The sequence below is a fragment of the Hirundo rustica genome, chromosome 25, assembly GCF_015227805.2.
Source record: "Hirundo rustica isolate bHirRus1 chromosome 25, bHirRus1.pri.v3, whole genome shotgun sequence".
Classification (NCBI taxonomy): Eukaryota; Metazoa; Chordata; class Aves; order Passeriformes; family Hirundinidae; genus Hirundo; species Hirundo rustica.
The window spans coordinates 3,551,089-3,576,808 of record NC_053474.1 but is presented as its reverse complement, the minus strand read 5'-3'; the positions used below and the strand labels follow the sequence as shown (position 1 = coordinate 3,576,808).

Here is a 25,720-nt window from a genome sequence, read left to right as displayed (position 1 = left end):
AAAAAAAAAAATCTGGTAGGGCCACTGCTGTATTATGCACAAAATTAAACTACATGTGAGATGCCACTTGTGCGGGGGTTCAGGGTGGGGAGGGAGAGAAGAATTTTGTCTTGTTCACAGATCAGTGTGGCAACAGACCGGCCGTGGCCCAGCATTTGCTGTGGGCTCTTCCCTCACAGCATCCCCTGTACAGCCGCCATTGCATTGTATATCAGTCTCCTCAGCAACAGATTTTAATTATTAAATAAAAGTATTTTAGAATTTTTTTTTTTTAAACCCTGCTTGTTTGGTCGTGTTTTTTTCAGCTGCTCTCAGGAGGAGCGTGACCGGCGGCTCCTGAGGGGTGTGTGGGGGGGCTCGGTCATGGCGGCGCCTCCCCTGAGGGGGGGGGGGCGCGGGGGCGGCTTTTCGCGCCCTTCCTTGTGCGCATGTGCCAACCGCCCTCCCCGCCACTGCGCATGCGCCTGTGGCACCCACCCTCTCCCCGCCATTTGCCCCCGCGCCGATGCCCACTTATGGCTTTTCCCCGCCCCTCACGCGGGGCGCGCGCCTGCATTTTAGCCCCGCCCCGCGCTCTATAAAAGTCGCCGCGCGGCGTGGCCTGGCCTCTTTCATCGTTGGAAGCGGCGTGGATTGCAGGTATGGCCCAGTCCACTTTTACCCTTTTCACTCTTTTTACCCTTTATCTTGCTGTGCAGTGAGGTCCTAGTGGCCGCGCAGTCAGCGGATGCCCGCTGCATCCCCATTTTAACCCTAAGATATGCCGTGAGTCACACGTGGCTGTGGGTGCTGCGGGGTCACCCCGCGGCACCTCAGCCGCCCCCTCAGAGGCATTTCTTTTCCTACAGGTTCCACTAAAGGCCGCTAAGCTTGGTTTGTCCAGCTCGCTCCAGTGTGAGTATCCATCAGGTGGCCACGCGGGAGGATTGGTTGGGGGAGATCAAAGTGGCCATAAACGTTTAAAACAAAGGTCCAACGTGGATATCCGGAGAAGTCGCTCTCTCTCGGCTCTGTCCGTGTGGCGCACGGGAGCGCAGGCCCTCGGGCCCGTGACGTATAGTCCCCTTCCACGACGTTGGAGAACAAGCCGGGCCCCGAGCCTGCAGCCTGCATATTCCTACTGCTTCTCTGAGCCCTCGGGCCGTGACAGAGGAGACAAACCATGCAGGAAACACTGACACGCAGGGTGGGACGGGGAACACGTGCGGAGCTGGGAGGGAGAAAAACAGGAGCTACTGAGCAAATCATTAAAACCACCTTTTTTTTTGTGTGTATTTTCAGTACCGGAACTGAAAAAGTTTAAACGGAGCACGAATTTTGGAGGTAATAACCGCGTTTAAAATGTAATACTGTGTTTAGTTTCGCTCTTGGCCTTGAAATTAAAATTTACATTTTAAATAGGTTTAAGCTGTTTGGAAGATGTTTATTGAATAATTGGATCGGCTTACTGATAAAATTACAGTATAGGTGGTGGTAGTGAAAGTTCAGATCGCAGGGTCGTAGCTACTGCAGAATTTTTGGAAACTATACATGCAGAAAAAAAACTATTGCTGAGACTTAAAGGGAAAAAAAAACCAGTTGTGACTCTTAGCAGAGAAAAATAAATCGCCGGAGATAAATAAACTTGTTTACTGTACTTAAAGTTCTATTTGCGTAATGTGGGACACGAGAAAAGAGCAGAAAATCCAAAATCTTAACTAATATCCTAAAATATTGCAGGAAGTGCCGGGACGAAATGGCGAGGAAAAATCCACCTTTAGTGGGAGAGGGTGAGTATATTAAAATGTATGCCCAAATTAGGTGGTTGCCCAAGTCCTGTGTGTAATCAAAATGTGGTCACGGGGACCCAAAACGTGATGGAACCAGGGGTGTGTGAATTTAGGGACCTTGTAAAGCATGTGCTCGGGGCATGGATAATAACGTGTGTCCCGGGTCCCTTGGTGGAACATTTCGTGGGTTTTTGTGGAGTAATGGAGCAGGGCCTGGAGTACACCACGTTGTGGGTAAGCTGCACGGGGAGGAAAAACAATCCACGGGATGTGGGGTGGGCTGAAGGGCGGCTGGTGGAAGGTAAAGGGCAGATGTGAGGGGGGGTTGGCTGGTCCAGCAAGAGGGAATTGCTTTTGGGATGCCTAAAACTGGGGCTGGAGAAGGGTAAGGGCTGAGTACAAAAGGCACGTGATTTCCTGTGGACTACACGTAACAACCTTCCCATGGATTCCACCTTGCTGGGAGCAGCTGACCTCAGCCAAGGTGATACTGAAGGTGGGTGGAAGCAGCAGTTTGTGTGTTTAGGCCCTGAAATACAGCCCTTACTCTCATGTCGATCTCTGTACCCACAGTACACAACTCAATAAACTTCAGTTGCTTTGGCTTGGTGTGTTTTTGGTGAGTGATCTGAATATTGAGGGAAACCTCATGCTCCTGGCGGTGCCTCTCCCGTGTGTAGAAGCGTGATTCTGGTGTGCTGCTGACCAGTCTCAAAGGAGTGAAGGCTGTAGAAATGCACTGTGGCACTGTTGGGGCTGGGTTAGGAGCAGTTCGTGCCTTCAGCCTGGGTTTTAGAGCGTCATATTGTTAAGGGCTAAGTCAGGAAGGGTTAATGGAGTCTGTGACCGCGGGGTGTGGCTTGGGGTGGGCGGGGGGAAGCAGGGAGGGGGGATTACATGATTTTGCTTTTTTGTAAGGGGTGTAATGCAAATGGGGGGCTTTAGGGGTGGTTCTGGTGTGGGTTGGATGAAAGGGGCACCAGCAGCTGGCCGGATGTCCTGTCCTTTGCCATAAAACCCCCAGGGAAGGATCGGTATGGCCGTGTATCTGCTCATCGAGCAAATCCCAGCCCAAGCCTGGGATAAATAAGGTGATGTTTGCAGGGTTTTCTGATCACATGGGCTGTGGGTGACCCCTGTGGATCAGGGTGTGAGGCTGCTGTACCAGCCTAGATCTCAGTAAGTTAAAGCCGTTGGGCAGAATGCAGACCTCTGGACTAAAACAGCAGAATTAATCAGTGGAATAATGGCAATTGATCCCCATAGATGAAGGGGAAACTCAGGAAATTTGCTGTCTTCCAGTTAACCTGGGAAGTTTAGTCTGGTTCATCTTGCAAGGGTAGAATTGTATTTTCCACATCAAGCAGCAGCAGGTTTCTGGAAAGGATGGCAGCTCATCCTTGCTGGATTTCAATACTCCGTTATCATAGTTCTGTGTGCTAAATTACCATTTTTTTGCAGCAGCTCTGTTCCATCCAGCCTGGCTGCAGGCTGGAGGCACCTCTGGAGGTTAGAAGTAGGATGAGTTAATCACACGGGTCTATTTCCCGAGGGCCAGCGTATTGCCGGCCTGGAGCCCTGTCGTTCCGTGTCCTTCTGTCCCGTCCGTCCGGGACTGACCGGGCCCGGCCGCGGGGGCCGCCGGCCGGCAGGGGGCGCAGCGCCGCGGGGAGCGCTGGCGGCCGGCCCCGCGCATGCGCAGAGCGGAGCGCGGCGCGGCCGGCGGGCGGTGAGGGAGCGCGGCGGGGTCGGGCCGGGAGCGCGGCGGGAGGGAGCGCGGCCGGACGGGCATGGGCACACGGACACGGGCGCGGAGGGCCCGGCGAGCCCCGGGCCGCCTTCGGCGCAGCCGGCCGCCCAACAGGGAGAGCTGCAGGCGGCGGGAGAAGCGGCCGGGCCGGGCCGCGGCCTGCGCGGCCCCACGTGAGGCGGCGCCGCGGGGAATTCGAACGGCGGCGAGGGGCGGGGGGCGGTGCTCGGGCCATGCGGGACGCGGGGTGAGGACGCGCACGCGGCTCGGCTCCGATTCTTCCCTTTCCCCCTTCCCCGTTCTCCCTCTTCTCCTTTTTCCCTTCCTTCTCTCCTCGCCTGCCTGGACCTGAAATCTGGAGAGGTTTACATCTGCATGAGGTAGGGAGTATGGATAAAACATGCGAGGGAACGCTCCATTTTCCCAGAGTAGAAGGGATCGGTGTTCAAATCCCAGCTCAGTCACCAGTCCCTCAGGTGGTTTTTTAAGGAGGAGGGGACATCCCAAACAGTGAACGGCCCGGTGGGTCACCCCTTACAGGCTCTTTTTGGCATTTAGATTCCAAGATGCCAGGAAAACGCAATGCGAAGAACCCCGTGCCAGAAAAAGAGTCCGTTGAGACAAAGAAGGTTAAAGGTAAGAAAAATCCATGGGAATTTTCCTTCTACTTTCCCAGGGGTGATTTTTTACCAGGAAACTTGTACCCCCACATGTTCTTTCTCCCCCTCCCACCCGCAGTCAGCCACCCATCACATCGCTCACAGCCTGGGCTGGTGCTGACACTGGGCCAGGGTAATGTCGGCCAGCTGGGCCTGGGTGAGGACATCATGGAGAGGAAGAAGCCAGCTCTGGTCACGCTGCCGGAGATGGTGGTGCAGGTGGAAGCTGGAGGGATGCACACGGTGTGCCTCAGCCAGACGGGAAAGGTGAGTGCAGTGAGTTCTGGGATGTGTTCTGGAGAAGGGGGTAGGAGTCAGCAACTGCTCTGCCCACATATTGTTCCAGCTTTTGAGGGTGAGCATGGTCTTACATGGACCACAAAATTTTACGGGGTCAAAAGGACTACATGAAATGAACCTGTGAGAAAATTGGAGAGTGACTTTAGACAAGAGCATGGAGTGATAGGATAAGGGGGAATGGCTTCACACTGACAGAGTGGATGGGTGGCACTGCCATTTAGATGTGATACTGGGAACAAGTTCTTCCCTGTGTGGGTGTTGAGGCTCTGGTACAGAGAAGCTGTGGCTGCCCCATCCCTGGAAGTGTTCCTGGCCAGGTTGGACAGGGTTTAGAGCAACCTGATTTAGTGGAAGGTGTTCCTGCCCATGGCTGGGGGTGGACTGACGTGATCTCTAAGGTCCCTTCCCACCCAAACCATTCCATGATTGTGTGATAATTCAGCCTGGCCAGTCCTTGTCCCCTGACTTCATACTCAGCCTGCTGCCTCTCTGGGCTCCATCCTGACCACTGCACCCAATCTGCAGATCTACACCTTTGGCTGCAACGATGAAGGTGCCCTGGGACGCGACACCTCAGCTGAAGGGTCTGAGACCTCTCCAGGGCCGGTGGAGCTGCAGGAGAAGGTGGTGCAGGTGTCAGCGGGGGACAGCCACACGGCCGCGCTGACTGAGGACGGCAGGGTCTTCGTCTGGGGCTCCTTCCGGGTACGCTGAGTCCTCAGATGCTGGAGGCTCTGCTGGTGGCTGTTTGCCCCTGTGGCTCATCCCTGTGTCTCTCCCCTCAGGATAACAATGGAGTGATCGGCTTGCTGGAGCCCATGAAGACGAGCTCCACTCCTTTGCTGCTCCAGCTCGACGCACCTGTTGTTAAAATAGTTTCAGGTGAGCAGCGACCTGGGATCTGCAGGGTCAGGCAGGTACACAACACTGTCACAACCCTTGAGGGATGTCCATGACCTTTTCCTCCCTCTTGACTTGCTCCGAGCCTGGTACAGGGGTGTACTTCTCATCTCTGACTCTCCAGAGACCTGTTAGCTCCAAAAGTTTCGCGTATTGAGTTAATATTTGACCAGTCTGATTCAGAATGCCTTCCAAGAGTGGCCTGAACTGTGACCCTGGGGAGCTTAGCACAGCAGCCAGGGAGCTTGTCCAGGGCCCATGGGAAGTTGGGGCCCACCTGTGTCCTTACTGCCTACCCAGAACAACTGCTTTGGATTCCTGGGACCAGGGAGAGGGAGATCCTGGAGTTTTAGGTGGTAACACAATTGGTCTCGAGGTATCCAGTGCTGTAAACCCCTCAAGCTGGGACAGCTGGGGTTTATCTGTGTGATCTCAGCCCTCGGGGCTTGCTGAAGTCTTCTCCATGACAGCTCTCTCCTTCCTGTCCCAGGAAATGACCACTTGGTGATGCTGACAGTGGACGGCGACCTGTTCACGTGTGGCTGCGGCGAACAGGGCCAGCTGGGCAGAGTGCCAGCACTCTTTGCCAACCGAGGAGGACGGAAAGGGCTGCGTGAGTGGATTTAGTTCTCAGAGGTGCAACCTTTGGCTCCAGCTCTGCCCTTTGCAGAGGAGCAAAGGGACCCAGTCCCTGATGCTCAAGGGTTTATGTGAAATCAGTGATGTAAATGTGCTGAGCCAGAGCCTTAGATGCAGGGAGGGTGTAAATCCTTAGTCCTTGTATGACACCTTGTCTCTTGCCCCAGAGCGGCTGCTGGTCCCCCAGCTTGTCCCTGTCAAAGGCAAAGGGAGAAGAAGCAAAATGCGCTTCCAGGACGCTTTCTGCGGGGCGTATTTCACCTTCGCCGTCACACGGGAGGGACACATCTATGGATTTGGCCTCTCCAACTACCACCAGCTGGGTGAGCTTCACCTCTGTTGCTCCAGATCTCCTGCCAGTCCACTGCACTCCTGGCCTGGTGGGGAAAGCTGCTGGGTCCCCCAAAATCTAAGCACTGAACACACCGGAGCTGGGTATGGGGGTGGGCTCACCCTGCCTACCTCTGGGTTAAGGTCCCAGCCCATGCACCCGCTGAGTTTGAGCAAAAATTAGATTTTGGGGCTGGGGGGCTATATTGGTCTCTGGTGGGGTGAGTCCCAGGGTGGATGGGTCAGTGCTGGAGCCTGGCCTGGGCTGTCCATGGACCTGATCCACCCGGGTTTGTGCGTCCCACCCTGCAGGGACCCAGGACACCGAGCCCTGCTTCTCCCCGCAGAACCTCACGTGCTTCAAGAACTCCACCAAGTCTTGGGTTGGGTTCTCTGGAGGGCAGCACCACACAGTCTGTGTCGACTCCGAGGGTGAGTGATGCCGTGACAGGTGGGCTGGGAGTCACACTGGGCAGGATGGGGCGATCCCATGGCCTTCATCCTGGCCAAGGAGCTGTTGGGATGAGGGTGAGGTGCTGGAGCCCTCAATGCTCTCAGTGTTTAAGGAGATGAGGTTGGTGTGAGATTGCAGCAAAGGGAAGCTGGTAACAGGAACCTGGACTCAGTTGTGAGCTCTGCTTTTGCACCTGTTCACCTTACTGATTTTGGGGAGCTGAAGGATCTCTATCCCACCCTGCCCTGGATGGGTCTCAGGGTGTGCTATAGAGGAGTGATGCTCCTTCAGGAGTCAGACCTGGGAAGAGGGTCCAACTTTGGCTCTGCTGCAGCTTCTGCCCCCCTCAGGTCACCTCTCTTGTGTGTCTGCTGTGCTCTAGGTAAAGCCTACAGCCTGGGCAGGGCAGAGTACGGCAGGCTGGGCCTTGGGACGGGGGCAGAGGAGAAGAGTACACCCACAGTTATCCCGGAGCTCCCCAGTATCGCCTCGGTGGCCTGCGGAGCATCAGTTGGTTATGCCGTCAGCAGCGATGGTGAGTGCCTGGCGGGGTTTGGGAGCAGTTCCTCCTGTACCTTCTGCATCCCTCCATCCAGCCCTGCACAGCCCAGCTGGGCTGGGAGTGGAGCCAGGTCCTGGTGCCCATCACCTGGGGCAGCTGCTCAGATGTGTTTGTGGGCCTGTGCCAGCAGGGTTGATGTTGACCAGGAGGGGGGTTGCAGGCCTGAGAATCTCTTCTCTGACTCTGCTGATGCCAGACCTCCTTGCTCTGGTGCTGCATCTGCCTGTGTGCAGCGTCTGGAGGAAGGAAGGTTTGGAGTGGGCTGTGCGTTTAGTTTTCTCCCCCAAAGGGATAGAAGTTCCTTGGCTCTGGTGGAACATCTGTTAGAGTTGAGTTGCAAGCGCTCCTCCTCACAGAAACTCACTGCCTGGGTGTGAGGTCCCCTCGGGTTTGGGTGCTGGCTCCCCTTCCCCTTGTGCCACCACTCGGAGCTCACCACAGCTCGCTTCTACTCTGTTGCAGGGCGAGCGTTTGCCTGGGGAATGGGCACTAACTACCAGCTGGGCACCGGGGAGGAGGATGATGTCTGGAGCCCCGTGGAGATGACAGGGAAGCAGCTGGAGAACCGGCGGGTGCTGGCTGTGTCCAGCGGCGGGCAGCACACGGTGCTGCTGGTCAGTGATAAAGAGCAGAGCTGATGAAACGCCGCCGCAGCCGAGCCCAGCGGGATCACAGCGCTCCCCCAGACCCCCCACAACTTCTGCCTGGGCTGGGGAGCCAGTTACTTGGGGAGGGTAGGAGGCTCATGGAGCTGGGCCCAGCAGCACCTGCGTGGTTGGAACAGGGCGCCCATGGGTTCTTCTTGCAAGCTTTTGTCTGTTTTCCCATGGTGCCTGGTGCTCTGTCAGCTCCCTGGGTCCGCTTGGTCCTAAACTGATCCTGGTTCTGTGCCTGGATGGATTTCCACTTCTCTTTCTGGTTTTTTTAACATTTCCCAGCCCAGCAAAGCCAAGTGTTTTGTTCTTCACTCTGCAATCAGGTTTGGGTATCAGTCTCCCTGAGGTCCCTGTGTTCCCCTCATCTGGATGCTCCTCCACCCCCCTCACCTAAACATACCTCTCTGGCCTGGGTTTGTCTGCTGCCACCCACCAAAGCCCTCTGAGCCCATTCCAGGCAATCTGAGTCCAACAGGAAGGAGCCCAGGAAGCTCTGTGCTCCAATCCAGAACCTCTGGGGATATTCTTCCTGGTGGAGGAGAATGCTGCTGGATGCTGCCTGGCACACTGTGACTGCTGTAGAAGGGAAGGGGGGCTCCTGCCTCCCATCCCTCAGGTATCTAAGCTGACCCCCCCAAGATAGGCCAGGAGCAGGTTCCCCACTCCCCATGGCCACGGAGCAGCCACCTCCAACACTGCTTTTTTGCAGTCCTGGCCACTCCCATTGCCTTTGGAAGCCCAACCAAATCCATCCCACGGGTGGGAACGTTCTTTTAATTTTTTTTTTCCTCTTTGCTTGCTGAGGAAGGAGCTTCATTTGCTGTGAGGGCCTTGCTGAGCAGACACCCAGACCCCAGCTATGCATGGAGTCGCTGGAAACAGCAGGACTCCTCCCTGTCACTCCCTCTGCCCAGCCTGCTCCATCCTCTCCTTACAGGAGGTGCCTCCCAGGTACCTGCAGTGAGGAAGGGTCTGCAAAGAGTTAAATTATAGCAATAGGAGGGGGGGGTCGTGGCTGGGGAGGGGGCGGGAGGATCTGGAATTATACAGTGGTTCCGAAGGGGTTGGATTTTTTTAAAAAAGAAAATGTATTTTGGCTGATTAATCAAGGCAGAAAGGACAGAAAAAAACTCATCTTTTAACATTTGGAATAAACTGAGTTTTGATAAACCCAGGCTTTTCCTGCGCTTTGGAGGGGTGGGCAGTTCTCCCCGTGGGACCTGCCCTGGCTCCTGGGGACAGTCCAGGGGTGTCCCCAGGGCATGGATGACCCCTGGGATGGGTTTTGGGGGGGCTGTCACGGTCACACCTGTCTGAGCAGTGGGGCTGTGGCCTCCAGGTGGCAGCAGGAGAGTGCTCTGGGAGAACTGGGACAGAGAACAGGGACGGAGAACAGGGAGAAGGGATGGTCCCCTCATCTCTGTCACCCTCTCTCCATCCCCGTCTGTCTGACTGGGGGAAGGCAGAGACAGTGCTAAAGGTGCTCCTGGCCCCCATACACTGCAGCTGTGTTAATGACCAAAGAGTGGGAACAGCCGTGCCCTCAGCTGTGGGTGTGATAAAAGAGGGAATTAGCTGGGAGAGGAGTCAGCTGGACTTGGACAGGAGGGTGTGTGAGGGACAGAGAGGGTAAGACATGGTACAAGGGACAGACAGGGACAGGAAGCAGCGAGCTGGGAATGCAGAGGGAAGGTAGGAGAAGGAAAGAAAGAGCCAGAGCAGTGTGGAGCCACTAACGGGACTGCAACATAGCAAAGGTATGAAAGACTTTTAGATAGCACTGTACTGATACCTGGAGCCCCCTGAAGTTTTCAAAGGAGCGCTCTTGAGTGCTGTGGCCATCTTGGTGATGACATCTGATGGGTCACCCCTCGTGTCTTTGGGTCTCCAGGGAAACCACCGAACCTGTGGCACAGCTGGAAGGATCCTGGCACGTCCCTGCTGGCTGCTCCCACCTGGAGCTGAGCCAGACCTGTGCAGAGACTGGAAACCACGGGGCAAATTCCCACATGCTGGTGCGACTGGAGCCCCAGGTCGCTGTTTAGACTTAATTCATCTGGGCTGGAGCAGGTTCCTTAATGAGCCTTTGGGCACTGAGAGCAGCTCAGGCTGTTGGCAGCTCTGCTGTGCACGTGTAGGATGAGCCTGGATTGACAGTTGGGGATGGCCTCAGTGGCTCCAGCTCTGGCTGAGGGGCTGGGGACAGTTTTAGTGGTTGCAGTCCTGGGCTTGCAAAGGACTTTGTTTTTCCCTCTAAGCGTGAATTTGGGATGTGGGCCAGTGGGGAATGTATTGCCAGGGGTTGAGCCCGTATTTTGCCATCACTGTGGGCTGAGCCATGGGCAAATGCTCTCTAATCCCGTGGCTAATTCTGCTCCCTGGGGACCATCGCTATTTGATGCTCTTCAATGAAATGTGACCTGCTCGATACCTGATGGAGAAACTGCTCTTTGTCTTGGGCTTTATTCCCAGCAACATTTGTCCAAAGCCAGCCTCAGCTACCAGGGAGCTGGGAGCCGAGATCCCACATCCCAGTGCTCCCAGTTCCTCCCTATCCCCAACAGTGGCAGGTTTTTGCATCCATTGCCCACGTTTGGGCGATTCCTTGGAGCAGGACCAGGATCAGTGGTGGCACCACTGTGTGGTCACCACAGGGATGGATTCTGCCAGGAGCCAATGCGATTCCCTGCTCTGGATCCTGCCAGGAGCCTGCAATTCCCTGCTCCAGCTCCTGCAGGTGCAGAGAAAACCCAGATCGTTCCCAAATGAGATGGGATTGTACCCATCCTTGAGGGCTGGTCCTGTTCCTGGGAAGGGGAGAACATGTCTCTGTGAATGGGGAGCTTGTTGGTATCTTCAAGGAAGGGGGGAAAGGGGCTGGGGGAGAACAATAAGATTTAAAATACTCAGAACTGATGAATCAGCCATTGTCTTGGGAGCCAGAGTGACACTTCAGTGGGAAGCTGCTGGAAACTGGGGGAAGGATGAGCCCCCACACAGCGGGGAGAGGGTGGGCGAAGGAAAACAGCTTAATTGAGGGAAGGGAAATGTCTCATTTACAGGGTTTTGTGCTTACAGAATGAATTGGGGGCATTTTGAGGATGTGGAGGAGGAATTTGGGTCCTGTGGAGCGGACCCCTGGCTGTGTCAGGATCCAGCCTCAGGCTGTGGTGGAGGTTATCCAGTGCTGACACCTCCAGACCCTCCCTCATCACCCCTTGGCAGCTCCAGTCCCACACTCTGGTCTCCATCTGTTGCTGTTGGAAGTGCATAAAAGGCTTTTGATTTACAGACAAAAGCTGGGAAAGTGGAATTTGAGGGATTTAGCATCCATGGAGGATGAGGCCTGGTGGTGTGAAGATCTTTTGAGCCCGGAATAAAAGCACCTTGAGTGTTTTTTGCGGGTTTGTGTGGGATTTTTTTATTTTTCCCCATTTTCTTTTTTTTTTTTTTTTAAACGTGTTGCTGTTTTGGATAGAAAAATTCTGCCTATGCAGTGGTGCTGCAGGATCTGCAGGGAGAGAATTGCATCTTCAGGAGGGCTTGGAGGATACTGAGATTGTTTTCCTGCTCTTCCTTTACTGCCTGGAAGAGGAAACGAGCTTTAATTATGGCCAGGCTGCCTGTGATGGGATTTAATGATGGGTCTGCAAGCAAGAGTTTGACCATTGTGCTGGGTTGTCTCCCTGAATCCCATCACTGAGACCTGACCAGTGTATCCCAGGATAACTGGCACGTGCAGAGCTCTGCTGTGGCTCCTGGTACAAGATCATCTTGGGTCTCTTTGGGATGAGAATTGGGCTGAAATAGTGACGTGGGGGTGTCTCTGCCCCCTCCCCAAACTGCTGAAGTCCTGGTTCCTTTCCTGTTACAACAGGGCAAAAATAAGGGGAGTCTCATATGGCTCACACGACCCTTGGGAGCTGGGGAAGGGAATCCTGGCTCTGTCCCTGCCTGGATGAGCCCCAGCGCTCACACAGCATCCCAACCAGCCCCCATCCCGTCCCTGCATGCTCCTCCTGGTCCCATTGGCTCAGGGAATAAAACAGTACAAATCAAGGAGAATTTGTAACTCTGAAAGGAGCAGGGGGAAAAAATCCTCTAGGAGTTATTCACAGTGATTTTCTTCCCCTGCTAAATTATCAATTGCAAGACAAGGATCGCTGTCAGGCTGGGAGCCTGGGTCCACCCCAGACTGCTCTGCGGTCAGGAAGGAGGGGGATTTGCTCCTGTCCTCCCCAGGAAAGCCAGATCCATTCATTTCCATCTGCATATTAATGCAATTCCAGAGTCAGCCTAAACCCTCAGACAAAGAAACCGGCATCATCATAATTAATCACAAGCTCAGTGCATCAGGGTTCATTATTTGGTGGATTAATTGAAGGAGAAAAAAAAAAAAAAAGGGGGGGTGGGGGGAAAGGATATTTCCTGCTGTAACACATCTTTTTGGGCTGCAAACTGGAAATAGCTGGTTGGTGTGTGCCAGCACAGGCTGCTGCATAATTAATCTGGGCTGGCTGCTGGTTCAGCTGTGAAATCCCCGGAATCTGTGCCTGGCTCCGTTTTCCCAGGGTGCTGGGTGATGGAGGGGAGTCCTCGAGTGGTGCTGGAGCAGTGATGCCCTGGCTAAACAACACTCCCAGGCTGGAAATCTGATTTTCACATCCCCTTTGTGCTCTTTATGGCTTCTTCTCCTTTGTGAACTCAGAAACCTATAGAGAAGGGATAAATACCTTCAAATCCAAAATCTCATTATCCCAGAGCAAAGTTACAGGCTCCAACACCCGTTTCTGTTGCTTTTTTGCTAAATCCTCATTTGTATTTAAATTACAAATGTAATTTGGGGCAGAATTTGAGCTGCTAGGCTTTTAAAATAAAATTATAACTTGATGACCGGTGGCAGAAGAGGTTTTTGGCGACTAGGGCTTGCAGACAATCTCGGCTAAAGGGCTTTGGGGGTTCACAAAGGTGAGTTTTTCCAAGTCCAGGTGAGTTTTTAGAACTTAAATTTAGAATCATGGAATGGCCTTGGGTTGGAAGGGACCTTAAAGCCCATCCAGTGCCACGCCTGCCATGGCAGGGACAGCTTCCACTGTCCCAGGCTGCTCCAAGCCCTGTCCAGCCTGGCCTTGGACACTTCCAGGGATCCAGGGGCAGCCACAGCTTCTCTGGGCACCCTGTGCCAGGGCCTGCCCACCCTCAGAGGGAAGAGTAAATTTACAGGTAGTTTCTTCACTCCCCTGAGCCAGACCCTGCTCATTTTTGATGCCTGAGAGTCACAAGAGAGCTGGAAACTGCTTCCTATCTCCGCAATTTTATTTGACTTTATTATTTTAATGTTTAGAAAGCAGGATTCCTGTACAGAAATGCCACTGCAAGGCAAAAATCCCGACGGCTGGAGCTGGAAACGGTGGCTGAAGAACTTTGTGAGATGCTGTGGATCTGGCATTCTCAGTTCCATCACTCACGGAGCAGCTGCTGTAGGGAGGTGCGATGGGAGGCCTCGGGGTCACTTTAATTTCATACAGCCATAGACAGACATAGACATATATTTATAAAATTCACAAAGAGCTCCCTCTGAGCATCCAGCAGGGCTCAGCCCGGGCAGGCAGGATCTCCCAGTGCTGTTTCCCTGAACCAGGAGATTTGTCCCCGGTTCCCCAGCCTGGATGAGGGGCTGGAGGAGCTGGTTTTTAGGTGGGAAGAAGCTGAATCAGCCCCTAAAATCCCTGCTGGGATGCTGCCAGAATGGGATGATCGAGGTCCGTGTCAGCCTGTATGCTCTGGTGTGCTGCTTGCCACCCATTTTTTTTCCCAGGAATATTCTATTCTTCTTTCAAGTCAGCAAACCTGAAGCTGAGGAAAGCTGATCTTTGCTGAGTCCTGGGCTCCGAGCTCTGCCCAAGCATGGTGGCATTTTAAAAAGTAATGACTTGAAGCATTTAACCCACTTTAAGGCCACGGCAGTCACATTTTCCAGCAGGCTGGAAATTCGGGGGATGGAAAAAAAAAAGGCCCTGTGGGGATGGGAGAAGCCGGGGCTGCGCTTTGTGGGGTGGCCGAGGTGCTCCTGAAGCCCCAAGCCAACCTGCAGCTCCCAGCACTCGTGGGCAGGGGGTTCTTGGCCCCCAAAACATGATGACATGTCCTCGACGGGCGAGGATGCTCCATCCCTGGAGCTGGGTTCACTTCCCCGGTGTCCCCGTCCCTCCCTGTGCTGCTGTGGGGAACGCTGCTCTCCACTCTGCCATTCCCATTGTGCCTTGAACACGGGGCTGCTTTTCAGGGGACACTGAGGCACCGGTTAACACGGCTTGGAGGCATCAATGGTGTGGGGTCATCGCGTGTTTTAGGGGTGCCCTGCAATCTGAGATATCAGCTCCGTGCTGGAGTGAACTCCAAAACGTCCTGCTCCACAGCACGGGACCTCCCACCCCTGCAGGAACCCCCAGCCTGGTGGGACATCCCGAAATCCCACCATGGCTGGGTCCTCGCCGTCAACCAACCGCAAACCCACCACACGCTGCTGAGGGTTCTGCCCCAGGGTGGGGAGAGGTGGAGAGCTGAAGGATGGCCTCCAGCTCCTTCTGGATACCTTAGTTCCTCCTGTCACAGAGCTGAAGCTCAGCTTTGTGTGACCCTAGGGAATTCCCCCAGCCCCTGCCCTGGAGCTGATGGTGCTTTTTCCCTTCTCGGATGCTCCCTGCACGGGCTCGTGGTAGCAGGGCGTGAGGAGCCCACGTGTGGCCACACCAGCAGTCCAGGACTCCATTCATGTCTTCAAAGGGGTTCTGAAGAGCCCTGGACGTGTGCTGGAGATGCCCAGCTGGATGCAGCTCCGAGCAGGAGGCTTTTGGCCGTGGGACGTTGGCACGGCGCAAGCAGACGCGGAGGAACGTCCGTGGGCATTGGCGCGATCGATCTGAGACCCCAACAGGCAGCGTCACCCTGCTTGATTCCTTTGAACGGGAAATTGGCTGTGACAGCCTCGTGGGCTCTTTCGAACAGGGAGGGCTGCAATTTCCACAGCTCTGGAGAGAGGTGGGGCTGCTGAGGAGAGGTAATGGCTTTTGTTAGCTTAAATTGATACAGCAGGAGAAACCAGACACAGGCCAAGCTCTGCACCCAGCCTGCGAGCCCCAGGTGCATTTGGACGCTCGCCTGCTTCCTCCAGCTGTATTAATTCATTCCCTCAATGCTATTACTACTTCCTCTGAGCATCCTGGAGGGCTGGAGGGGTGCTTCAGGGAGCAGGAGAACCCATCAGTTACCATTCAGCTGCAGATAATGCGGTCAGGAGATCCCTGGGTGCTGTTGAAGGATGCAGGATGAGGGATGAAGCTCTTGCAGGATGCGCTGGGAGTTGAAGTTCAGCTATCCCTTCAGAGAGATGCTGCTCCATCCAGATGAGAGCTGAAATCCTTAAATCTCTGCCTCCCGGGGGCTGCGGGTACCTGCACAATCTCGGTCCCTGCCTGGGGAATTGTGAAAGGGAGGTGATTTTATTGAGATCTAAAAAAAACCCTACCACAACCCCATCCTATCCTTTTTGTCTCTGCTGTGGGAATCCGGGCAGTGCTGATGGGCAGGGCAGGGAGAGCTCTTGGTGCAGCATTGTTCCATCCTAATTACTTTAGCACTTGGAGAAACAACTCGAGTTCCCACAAATTACTCCCTTAACGAGTTTCTTCTTGGGCTTATTGGCTTCATCAGCGCCCTGCCACGCTGGTAATTTGGTACTGGCACGTGGATATGGGGGTCAGCTTCCAACGTGCCCTGCTCCATCCCCCGGCCATATCCATGTCCAGGACAGCCTTAGCTGCAGTCAGAGGTCTCTAAATAACACAGTAATGGCAGTAACAGTAGAAAGCTTTCTCTGGGAGCAATCCCAGCTTGAGGGACTCCAGGAGAATTTTTACTGTGGATCTGGAGCTTTTTGAAAACGGCGGCGTAAGTTTCTCTTCCCATCTCCGGTTGTCTTTTGGACACAGCTCAGAGGGGGGTGGAACGAGGTCCCACGATGTGGCAGAGGAAATGGCCTCAGGTCATCCCAGGGGAGGATTAGGCTGGATATTAGGGAACGTTTGTTCCTCGAATGGGTTGTCCAGCCCTGGCACAGCTGCCCAGGGCAGTGGTGGAGTAACCATCACTGGAGAGATTTAACCATCACCGCGTGGATGTGGCACCTGGGGACATGGGCTAGTGGTGGCCTTGGCAGCGGTGGAAGAACAGTTGAACTTGATGACCTTGGAGGGCTTTTCCAACCTGAATGATCTTCTGATCACCTCCTGGCACAGTTCCCTTCTGCCACGTGAGGGTTTCCTGTCTTGCCATGGGCTGTGGTGCCATCCTGGCCCGTGCAGGAGGAGCAGCACGTGGCTGTTGCAGTTCTGGTGCCCTGGGCTCTGCCAAGAGTGCTGGACGCTGGGTGCTGTTGGCCGAGGTGGTGACAGCAGCAGCAGAGCATCTTTGCCCAGCTTGCCTCTTGTTCCGCCCCTCTCCCTACATCATTCGGCGAGTCCCAATTTTTCTTCCCCAGGATGAAAAAAAAGTGCGTTTTTTTTTTGCAGTCAGTCTGTACGCAAACCCAGCGGCGTTACCGAGCGGCGCCCAGGCCACCGCTCTGCTACAGCTCGGTGGTGGTGACCTGGGTGACTTCTGAGCGCAGCTCGTCCCCTCTGCGTCCCCGGCAGCCCCGCTGGGGGCTGCCCACGCCTAGTCATGCCGGCTCCTTGCGGGCTTCGGGAGGGGTGCAGGTGGAGACGTGCTCCCGCGTGGTGTTCCTGGCGCGGGAGAAGCTGTTCTGGTCCACGCGGGCTCGGAGAGGCAGGCAGAACTCCCGGAAGCACCTCTTGAAGTTTTCATCCAGGAAGGCGTAAAGGACGGGGTTGAGGCTGCTGTTGGTGTAGCCCAGCGCGATGCAGAAGTGCAGGCTGGCCACCACGTAGGGGTTCTTCTTGTCTATGTCCACCAGCGTCCAGATGATGACGAAGATGTGGATGGGTGTCCAGCAGATGATGAAGGCCGCCACCACCACCAGCACCATGCGCGTGATGCGCCGCAAGTTGCGATCCTTCTCCTTAGAGCCCGAGAGGAGCCGGACGCTCTTGAGGCGAAGGATCATCAGCCCGTAGCAGATGGTGATGACCAAAATGGGGACCAGGAAGGCAAAGATGAAGACGCAGATCTTGGTCACGGTGTCCCAGTAGATGGGAGGATCAGGAAACTGGAGAGTGCACAGCACCGTATCATCTGCAGGAGAGAGGAGGGTGGAAAAGAGAGCTGGTGGAGTGTCTGCTGAGAATGTTCTGCCTCCTGCTCAGGCACGGCTCGTTAAAACCCCACGGAGATGTGTTCCTACCTGCGTGCCCTTGGCAGAGGCTCCCCAGGAGCTCTGCGCCATCAGACCCCTGTCCACAAGACACTGAGGGGATGCAGTGGATGCTGTGACCCTGGAAGATTTTCCCTCCCGCCCACAGCCTCCTGGGCTGTCCAAGGCCAATCCTGCCTTCTCCCAGCCCCCATGGAGGACATCCCCACCTCACATCCCCATGTCATCGTCCACTGAAATCTGTCCACTTCCTCGAGTAGCCCAGAGCATTCCTGGGCCAGCGTCCCCACACAGGGGCTGCAGATCTTAGTGCAGGCTACCTGGAGACTTTGCAGCATCCCTGGGGGGGTTCTTTTTGGCACCTGATTTGCATCCCAGGAGACGGGGAGAGGCACTGGATGGAGTTGAGAAGGGGAAAGGTGTGGGATCCCTGCCCTTAAGGAGAAGGGAAGACAATTTCTGGGACAGTTTCCAAGATGGGAAATCACACCACGATGCTTTCCCCAAGACAAGGGCACATTTACGGCGCCATGGAGAGGTGCCCACCACTGACCGCAGATCTGCTACAGCACCAGGGGTCAGGTTTGCCAGGTCACCCCCGGGCTGGACCGACAGGACAGGAGGGGACGTGTCCCCAGAGACACTTGCCTTTTGACTTGGTGACCGCCATGACCATGATGGGCACCCCGATGAGGGAGGAGAGCACCCAGATGCAGACGTTGATGATCTTGGCTTTGGCCGGCGTGCGGAAGTCCAGGGCCTTGACCGGGTGGCACACGGCGATGTAGCGGTCCACGCTCATCATGGTGAGGGTGAAGATGCTGGTGAACATGTTGTAGTAGTCGATGGAGAGCACGACCTTGCAGAGCAGCTCCCCAAAGGGCCAGGTCTCCATCAGGTACTTGGCACTCTGGAAGGGCAGCGTGCTGGTGGCCAGTGCGTCAGCCAGCGCCAGGTTGAAGATGTAGATGTTGGTGGCTGTCTTCATTTTGGTGTACCTGGGGGGTGTGTTGGAGATAGGACACGTTACGGGCGGTCAGGATGTGACCAGGAGGGAGCACGGCCTGTCTGCTCAAGAGGTGACACCGGCCTTGGTGGGCGAAAGTGTCGTGATGAACCTTTCTGCAGCACCAATGCGCTCAGCCACTTTCCAGGTGCAGCGGAGGGCGTTGAGGAGGGACATGGAGCTGATGGAGCGAGTCCAGGGGAAGCCACCACCATGACTGGAGGGATGAAACACCTCTGGTACGAGGAAAGGCTGAGAGAGCTGGGATTGCTCGGCCTGGAGAAGAGAACCTTCGGTGTGACCTAACCGGGGCCTCCCAGTCTCTGAAGGAGCCCACAAGAAACATGGGGAGAGACTCTCTACAGGGGCATGGAGTGACAGGATATTAGATGGGATACTGGGAAGAAATCCTTCCCTGGGAGGGTGGGGAGGCCCTGGCACCAGTTCCCTGGCACAGGGAAGGTGTGGCTGCCCCTGGATCCCTGGAAGTGTCCAAGGCCAGGCTGGATGGGGCATGGAGCAATCTGGGACAGTGGAAGGCGTCTCTACCCATGGCAGGGGGTGGAACCGGAGGAGCTTTGAGGTCCCTTTTAACCCAAGCCACTCTATGGTTCTACACTTGTGTGTTGCAGTGATAAAATCACAGAATCTCAAAATGGTTTGGGTTGGGAGGGACCTTAGAGCTCACCTCACTCCACTCCCCAGCCATGGGCAGGGAGCCACACACCACATCCTGGCGCCTGAGCAGGGGGTGGCATTCACACGTGCTGAGCTGGGACCTGCAGAGCCTGGCTCGGCCCCTGCCACAGCGGCTTTCCTGCACCTGACCAGGGAGGCGACGCTCATTCCATCCTGCTTTCATTGGAAGGAATAAAGAACTTTCTGGAGAACTCGGCTCTCCAGCGACGCTGGTTTGCTCCGTCTCCCTCAACCAGTTGCACGAGGTCCTTTATCCCCTCAACCCTCCTTCATCTGATTTTCCACCCAGCGAATTGTGATTATGCAGCCTGCTTCCCTGTCAAGTTTGCTTGCAGAAATTGGATGGATTAGCTCCGGGAACAGGCCATCTGGAAGCAGCCCAATTAGCCAGCCTGGAGCTCCAGAGCCTTTAGGGAAGCCTGGCTGTATCCCGCAGGGCATTTGGGAAAGGGCCGCCTCTGCTTCTGGTTCTCGTCACACCACGGCAAGAGAAATGCCTGGTCCCTCGTGTCCAAACCTTTCCTGAAGGGATGAGGCAAAGTTATGGCAGACTCCAGAGCAGCAGGGATGTGTGTGTGAGCGTGTCCACGTGTCCCAGGAGCATCCAGTCCTGCAAGTGTTGGTCAAAGGGATGCTTTGAATGGCGTGGGGGGCTTGGAAATAGATTCTGAGGGATCGGGCACCCCAAAAAGGAAACACATGTGGGGCGGGAGTGGCTCTGTGGAACACCTGGCTCTTTGCAGGGCTACACCAGCAGCTCCAGCTCCTCCTGTGCTCCCTTCCAGCAAATCCCCATTGCTCAGAGCATCCTCTGCAGCCCCAAGCGTTTTTAGATGCACCCTAATTAATTAACATCAGGGGCAGTTTGCACAAGATCATCTCTGTGCATGGCTAAACCTGCCTGTAGCAGCGCTGGGGCAAGGCACAGAGTGGGGAGATTGATCCCTCCGTGGCTGGGATGAAAAGATTGTTTTCCTTGGAAAATAAAATAGACAAAAAGTGACTTTTCAGCTGTGTGATAGGGGTAAGACAGTTTTAAACTGACAAAGGGCAGGTTTGGATCAGAGGTGAGGGTGCTGAGGCCCTGGCACAGGGTGCCCAGAGCAGCTGTGGCTGCCCCTGGATCCCTGGAAGTGTTCCAGGCCAGGCTGGACGGGGCTGGGAGCACCCTGGGACAGTGGGAGGTGTCCCTGCCCATGGCAGGGAGTGGAATGAGACGGGCTTTGAGGTCACTTCCAATCTAAAGCTTTCTAGGATTCTGTGATATCTGGCACAGCTCCTCACATGCTGGGGGCACGTGGAATAAATTGAGGTGGGGGGATTGTGTGGGTCCCATCCCTGGATGGAGCCCAGGACAGCAGGTCGGTGTGGGAAAGAACTGGAGCTGAAAAACTCATTTCTCTCTGAGAGAAAAATAGAAAACAGCAGCTTAACCCAGCTCCCAGCTCCAAGAGCATTCCCGTCTCCTTCACCATGGCTGCAAATGGCAGCCCGTTGCCCAAGGGTGGAAATATTCGAGCTGAGCTTTTTTTTTTTTAAATTTAAATATGGCATTAAAAATGTCTTGTCCTTGAAAAGTCCTTTTCCGTTCTCTTTAGTGTTATTTTCCAAGCGCTTTTGCAGAAAAGTTTCCTCCCAGGTTCAACAAAAAAAGCTGAGAATTTGTGGTATTGTCAGGTCTTGCCTCTCCCATGTGAAGAGTCGGTTCAGGTAGATTCACACATCTTTGGCTTCTGTTTTATGAGTAAAACAGTTTTTTTTAAAAAAAATCTGTTATTCACTCCCTGGTCTGCCAGATGTGCTGGGTGAGCACTTCCCAAGCCCCTGCAGATGTGCCAGGGGTGGAGGGGCAGAGCTGCCACCCTGCCCCAGGCAGGATGGGGCTGCTGAGGGCAGAGCAGTGACAGGGAGAACTGGGATGATAAAAGGGAATGTCTGGATGAGGGCTTGACTCTGAGGATGCATTTGACTGGAATGACGGGGATAACTGGGATCATGAAGGGGATAACTGGGGTGATGAAGGACATAACTGGGATGATGGGAAGGACGTGGGACGGTGATAGGGATGACTGGGATAATAAGGGTGGCATTTTAGCTTCCAGCACTGGGGTTCTGGGGCAAGATTCAGCCCCCTCCAGGTTTGGGCTGAGGTTTCAACGCCCTGCACAGGGTGAGGCGTCCATCCTGCTGACCCTCCTGAGCTGCAAATGAAACTGCCGCTCCAGGAAAAGCGGTTTATTGCCCAAATTAGAGCAAACCATCCACCGCTGCTGATGGAGCTCCCCAGGCTGCCAACCCCCTTGCAATTAGTGAGTGCCTTGATTGGGAAGTTACGCACTTGAACAGAACGATCTGGGAGGTGCTGATGGAGAGGAGAGATGGGAGGGGATGGGGCCAGCACAGGGCAGCTCCGCATTCCAGTCTCGACTCCCAAGCAGGGATGCCCTCTCCAAACCTCTTGGAAAACAAATAAGTGGAAGAAAAGTGAATAATAAGCGAAAGAAGAAACTCCTGGATCTGCTAAAAGCTGCCACCTGAAAGAGCCTGGCTTGACAGAGGCTGCACCCAGGTGTCCCTGCAGCCCGTCAGGGAGCTGCTGGGGGGCTGATGGGCTCGGTGGGGATGCTGCACTTGCAGCCCCAAGCTCGCAGCTGCACATCGCTTCCAGGAGTAATTTTAAAAGCATCTGAGAACGCAGTGGGCATGGCAGTGCCGGTCAGAGCTGTGGTGGGGAGCGTGCTGGGTTCCCTCCAGGTGTGTGGATGGGTTTGGCTGCTCTGGAGAGGGATTTGTTTGGAGTTTGGCTGTGCTCAGCTCACGCTGCGTCCATTGACAGAGCCGTGCACACGCCAGGATGTGCTCCAGCCGTGCTTCCAGACTGCCTGGACCCCAAGGTCGCTGAGAGATGGCACGAGGAGAAGAGCACAAGGCAAGCACCCAGAATCTCCCTGGCAGTGAGGTCCAAATCCGAGCTGATCCCACCTCACAGCTCTTTCTTGCAGGTCTCCCCGAGTCCTGGCCTAAACCCTGTGGACATGGAGCAACTCTGACAAGGATCCCCGGGAAACTCCGGGTGGCTTTGGCCATGGAAGAGGCTCAGGCACAAGTCCCTCCAGCCCCTCCTGTTCCAGAGGCTTGGAGGATGATATTTGCTCATTTCATGGGAGATATTCCCCATCCCTGGAAGTGCTCGAGGCCAGCTTGGAGCCACCTGGTCTAGTGGAAGGCAACCCTGCTTATGGCAGGGTAGTGGAACAAGATGGTCTGTAAGGTCACTCCCAACCCAAACCACTCTGTGATTCTGTGATTCATTCCATCATTAGCTGGAAAATGGGGGGCCAGAAGCTGTGGTGATGGGATCTGTGGCTGCCAGGCTGGCTAAAGCCTGGTTAACGTGCAGTTCTCAATGAGTAAAATAGGGAGGATTCTGCTTGCACATGAAATCACTCTCTTTAAAATGCCTCCCCTCTCCTCTCTGAGCAGAACCAGCTGGAGGGCGTCTGATAACACCTATCCCTCACCCTGACATCGCTCGTGGCATCTGTCTGTCTCTGCTGCAATTACCTCAATTTGCTTTTTCACACCAGGGCTCGTTTCTAATGCCACTTCGAGCGGCTGAAAAAAACCCATGAGGGGTCAGGTGGGGTCAGCCAGTCACTCCCCACATCCCACTCCCCACTGCCCGCCCTCCTGGATGCTTACAAACACCCAGCAGAGCCTGACACCAGCGCAGTGGGCACTCCAGGGTGGCTCATGGGAAGCTTTCAGCGTGGTTTCCTTCCCTCCGGTGAGTCACCGCTTTCATTTGTGTGCAGGCAGTGCCAGGCTGTGCTGACCTCCTGTAACAACAGCAGTGCACTGAAAGGGATGGGGAAATGAGGGTGGAAAGGGTTAAAAAAAAAGTGAATTTGGGGGGGTTTGTTTAAATCCAGCCACCAGCTCTGGTTCGGCTCTAGCGTTTTGGGCCAAGCTGAGGTTGCAGCAGCACCTGAGGCAATGGGAATTGGAATTATCCCTCCAATCTGGAGCATCAGGACCAAGCCCCCTCAGCGCAGAGGAGGTTGTGAAGCCCAGGCACTTGGTGAGACCTTTCTGCTCCCTCCTGCCAGGCTGGAGGTGCTGGAGTCTGCATCCTCACCGGGCGACGCTGCGAGCACAGCCCCATCCTTTGCTGCCAGCGGGGCTGTGGGGGAGCTCTGCCAGCCCCCCCTGGCCCTGGGCTCTGCAAGGTTTGGCTTTACGGTCCCACTTTCCACCTCAACCCACCTCACCCAGGCAGGACCAACCAGTGTCTCAGACAAAGGGACTGATGAGATTTTGTACCTTAGCACACAGCAGCACCTTGCCGTGGTGGCCCACCTTTAAAACGAGGGGCATTTGGGTCACGTTGCTTGTCCCGGGGTGCAGAGACCCTGCAGACCCCGTATGTGCCCAGGCAAAGCCTCACCACGAGCTCCTGGATGGAGGCTGTAGGCCTCTCTGCTGCTGGAGATGGTTCCTCACATCGAGGGGAGCAGAGGACAGCTCAGCTGCTGCGGGAGATGGGGCTGGGCCACGCGCTTTCTGCTCTTTGTTAGAGAAAAACAGAAACCGGGCAGCCGCGGGAGGTGCTGGCACAAGAAGGAGCTGGGAATGGGCTGGGTGGGTAAATTCCCACGGATGGAGCGGGGTGGCAGCAGTGGGAGCCCACCAGCCCCTGGCTGCGGGAGGGGAGGGCTGGACCCACCCCGCAAGCAGAGCAGCTCCCAGCCCGCAGCGTGACAGCCCCGCGGCTTCTCCTGCTCTCCGGTGACAAGGAGCACCCGCCTGGGGTCGGGCTGTGCCCCCCGTTCCCCCCTTCCCCTCCCAAACACAGCTCCCTTGCGCTCCCCGAGCTGCTCCAGGCACGCACGGCTTCTGCTTCCAGCCCTCGCACAGCACCTGCAGCCCCGCACGCTTGCACACGTCCTGCTCACACCCGTGCCGGTGCATCCGCAGCCCTCCTCCAGCCGCCGGCTCACACCCGGGGCACACTCAGCACCCTCGGGGCACACTCAGCACCCTCGGGGCACACTCAGCACCCTCGGGGCACACTCGCTCTCGGTGCTCACCCCTGCCGCTGTTCGGCACCCAGCGCACACTCACCCCCGTGCACACTTACTGCAAACTCCGTCCCGGCCCTGTCTCAACCCGCTCAATGCCACCACCTCACACCTCCCAGGCGCTGCGCACTTCACCCCTGGCAGCACCCGGCTCCGCGGCTGCTCTCACCCACCCCCGATGCCCGCGCACGCAGAGCGCTCCCCGCACGCCCGGGGGTGCCCAGCTCTCACCTGACGATGCCGTACATGACCAGCACGTTGCCCAGCAGCCCCACCACGCACACCACGGAGTAGAGCGCGGTGATGACCACGGCGATCAGGATGGATGTAGCGTTCTTGGCCCTCTGCGGGCCCGTGTCGTTGACCCCGTGCCCGGGCAGGGCGGCCCAGGCGGTGCCGTTGCCCCAGGAGGTGGCGGCGGCCGTGGGCAGCACGGAGGGCAGTTCCTCCATGGTGACATCCACGGGCGGCTCCGTGGCCCCGCGGGAACGGCCGGGAGCATCCGAGCGCGGCGGCTCCGCGCCCCGGTGCCTCCGGTGCCGCCGCCTCCCTCGCCCGCACGGGCCGGGAACGCTTTATAAACCCGCGTGTCCCCCACGCCACGTGGGGCCGGGGGCGGCCCTGCTCGCCCGCCCGCCCCCCGCTCCCTGCCTGCTCCCCTGCCAGCTATTCTCCCCCTTGCTCCGTACCTGTCCCCCCGCCCCGCCCGTCCCCGCCTCCCTTCAGCTCGGTCGCTGCCTGCCTTTCTCCGCCCGGCAGCTCCTTGTCTCCCCTCCGCGGTTCTGTTTTCCCCGTCCCCATCCCTGCCTGCCTCGCCCCGTGCTTCCATTCCTGCCTTTCTCCCCCACCGATCCCTCCTGGAGCCCCCTCTCTGCACGGCTCCCCCCGCTCCCATCCCTGCCAGCCTCTCCTCACGCTTCTTATCTTCTCAGCCCCTGCCTGACCCCCGCTCTCCCCATGCCTGCCTCTGTCTCCCTCTCCGTGTCTCTCCCCGCAGCTCCTCCCCATCCCTGCGCATCCCCGGAGCCGCCGAGGGTCCCCGGGCTGGAGGGGGAGTGAGCCGGATCCCGGCGCTGTGGCTGCTTGGAGTTTTCTTTGTCCGTGCCAAGGCAGGGGGACAAAAAAACCCCCCTTGTCCACAAAGCAAAGCCGGGGGGGGTGGGGGTCTCCAGTTCTCCCCCCTTTTGCTTTTTGCTCCTCTCCTCCACCGTCCCCACCGTGTGCTGCGGGATTCGGGGGCGCTGGATGGGTCTGGGGGCGCTGAGCAGGTTGCAGGGGGACTCGGGAGGGATATTGTGGGGCGATGGAAGGAGTTGCAGGGGCGCTGTGGGGAGAATGATGTGGGAATGCTGAGAAGGGATTTGGGGAGCGGCGCTGGGGGGATTTAGGAGGGGTGCTTGGAAGGGAATGAGTGGGGAGGCTGCGGGGGCTAAAGAAGGTTTCTGGGGGGCTTAGGAGGGGTGCTGCTGCAGGCTGAGGGATTTAGGGAGCTGCTGCAGAGTGAAGGTGCAAACACAGACCCGGCAGCAGCGCCTGGCTTGGCGGAGCTGGGCTTTGCGGGATGTTGAGGGTCACTGTCCCCTC

General features: G+C 56.2%; 2 protein-coding genes and 1 non-coding gene across 5 annotated transcripts; 2 read left to right on the top strand and 1 right to left on the bottom strand.

The window, feature by feature from the left end:
- Window positions 1-606: 606 nt before the first annotated feature.
- RCC1 (regulator of chromosome condensation 1) lies at window positions 607-10,462 on the top strand. 3 transcript variants are annotated; one of them, XM_040086360.2, is made up of 14 exons: window positions 607-639; window positions 849-894; window positions 1,282-1,323; window positions 1,720-1,769; window positions 4,078-4,155; window positions 4,258-4,445; window positions 5,004-5,183; window positions 5,264-5,360; window positions 5,869-5,991; window positions 6,185-6,340; window positions 6,660-6,779; window positions 7,184-7,336; window positions 7,826-9,776; window positions 9,911-10,462. In XM_040086360.2, the coding sequence occupies exons 4-13, from the start codon at window positions 1,736-1,738 to the stop codon at window positions 7,999-8,001; spliced, it is 1,305 nt and encodes a 434-aa protein (XP_039942294.1). In that variant the 5' UTR covers window positions 607-639; window positions 849-894; window positions 1,282-1,323; window positions 1,720-1,735; the 3' UTR covers window positions 8,002-9,776; window positions 9,911-10,462. The 3 variants fall into 3 exon arrangements, with proteins under 3 accessions (XP_039942294.1, XP_039942295.1, XP_039942297.1); XM_040086361.1 differs by lacking the exons at window positions 607-639; window positions 849-894; window positions 1,282-1,323; window positions 1,720-1,769 and adding an exon at window positions 3,469-3,498; XM_040086363.2 differs by lacking the exons at window positions 607-639; window positions 849-894; window positions 1,282-1,323; window positions 1,720-1,769 and adding an exon at window positions 3,805-3,899.
- On the top strand, window positions 973-1,177 carry LOC120763270 (small nucleolar RNA SNORA73 family). Its single transcript, XR_005704065.1, has one exon. It is a non-coding gene; the product is annotated as a small nucleolar RNA SNORA73 family (small nucleolar RNA).
- Window positions 10,463-13,359: 2,897 nt separating the features above from the next.
- OPRD1 (opioid receptor delta 1) lies at window positions 13,360-24,680 on the bottom strand. Its single transcript, XM_040085978.2, has 4 exons — window positions 24,368-24,680; window positions 17,999-18,348; window positions 16,745-17,271; window positions 13,360-13,461 (listed from the first exon to the last, which is right to left on the bottom strand). Exons 1-4 carry the CDS (start codon window positions 24,586-24,588, stop codon window positions 13,360-13,362), a joined length of 1,200 nt encoding a protein of 399 aa, XP_039941912.1. The 5' UTR covers window positions 24,589-24,680.
- Between the last annotated feature and the right edge of the window lie 1,040 nt (window positions 24,681-25,720).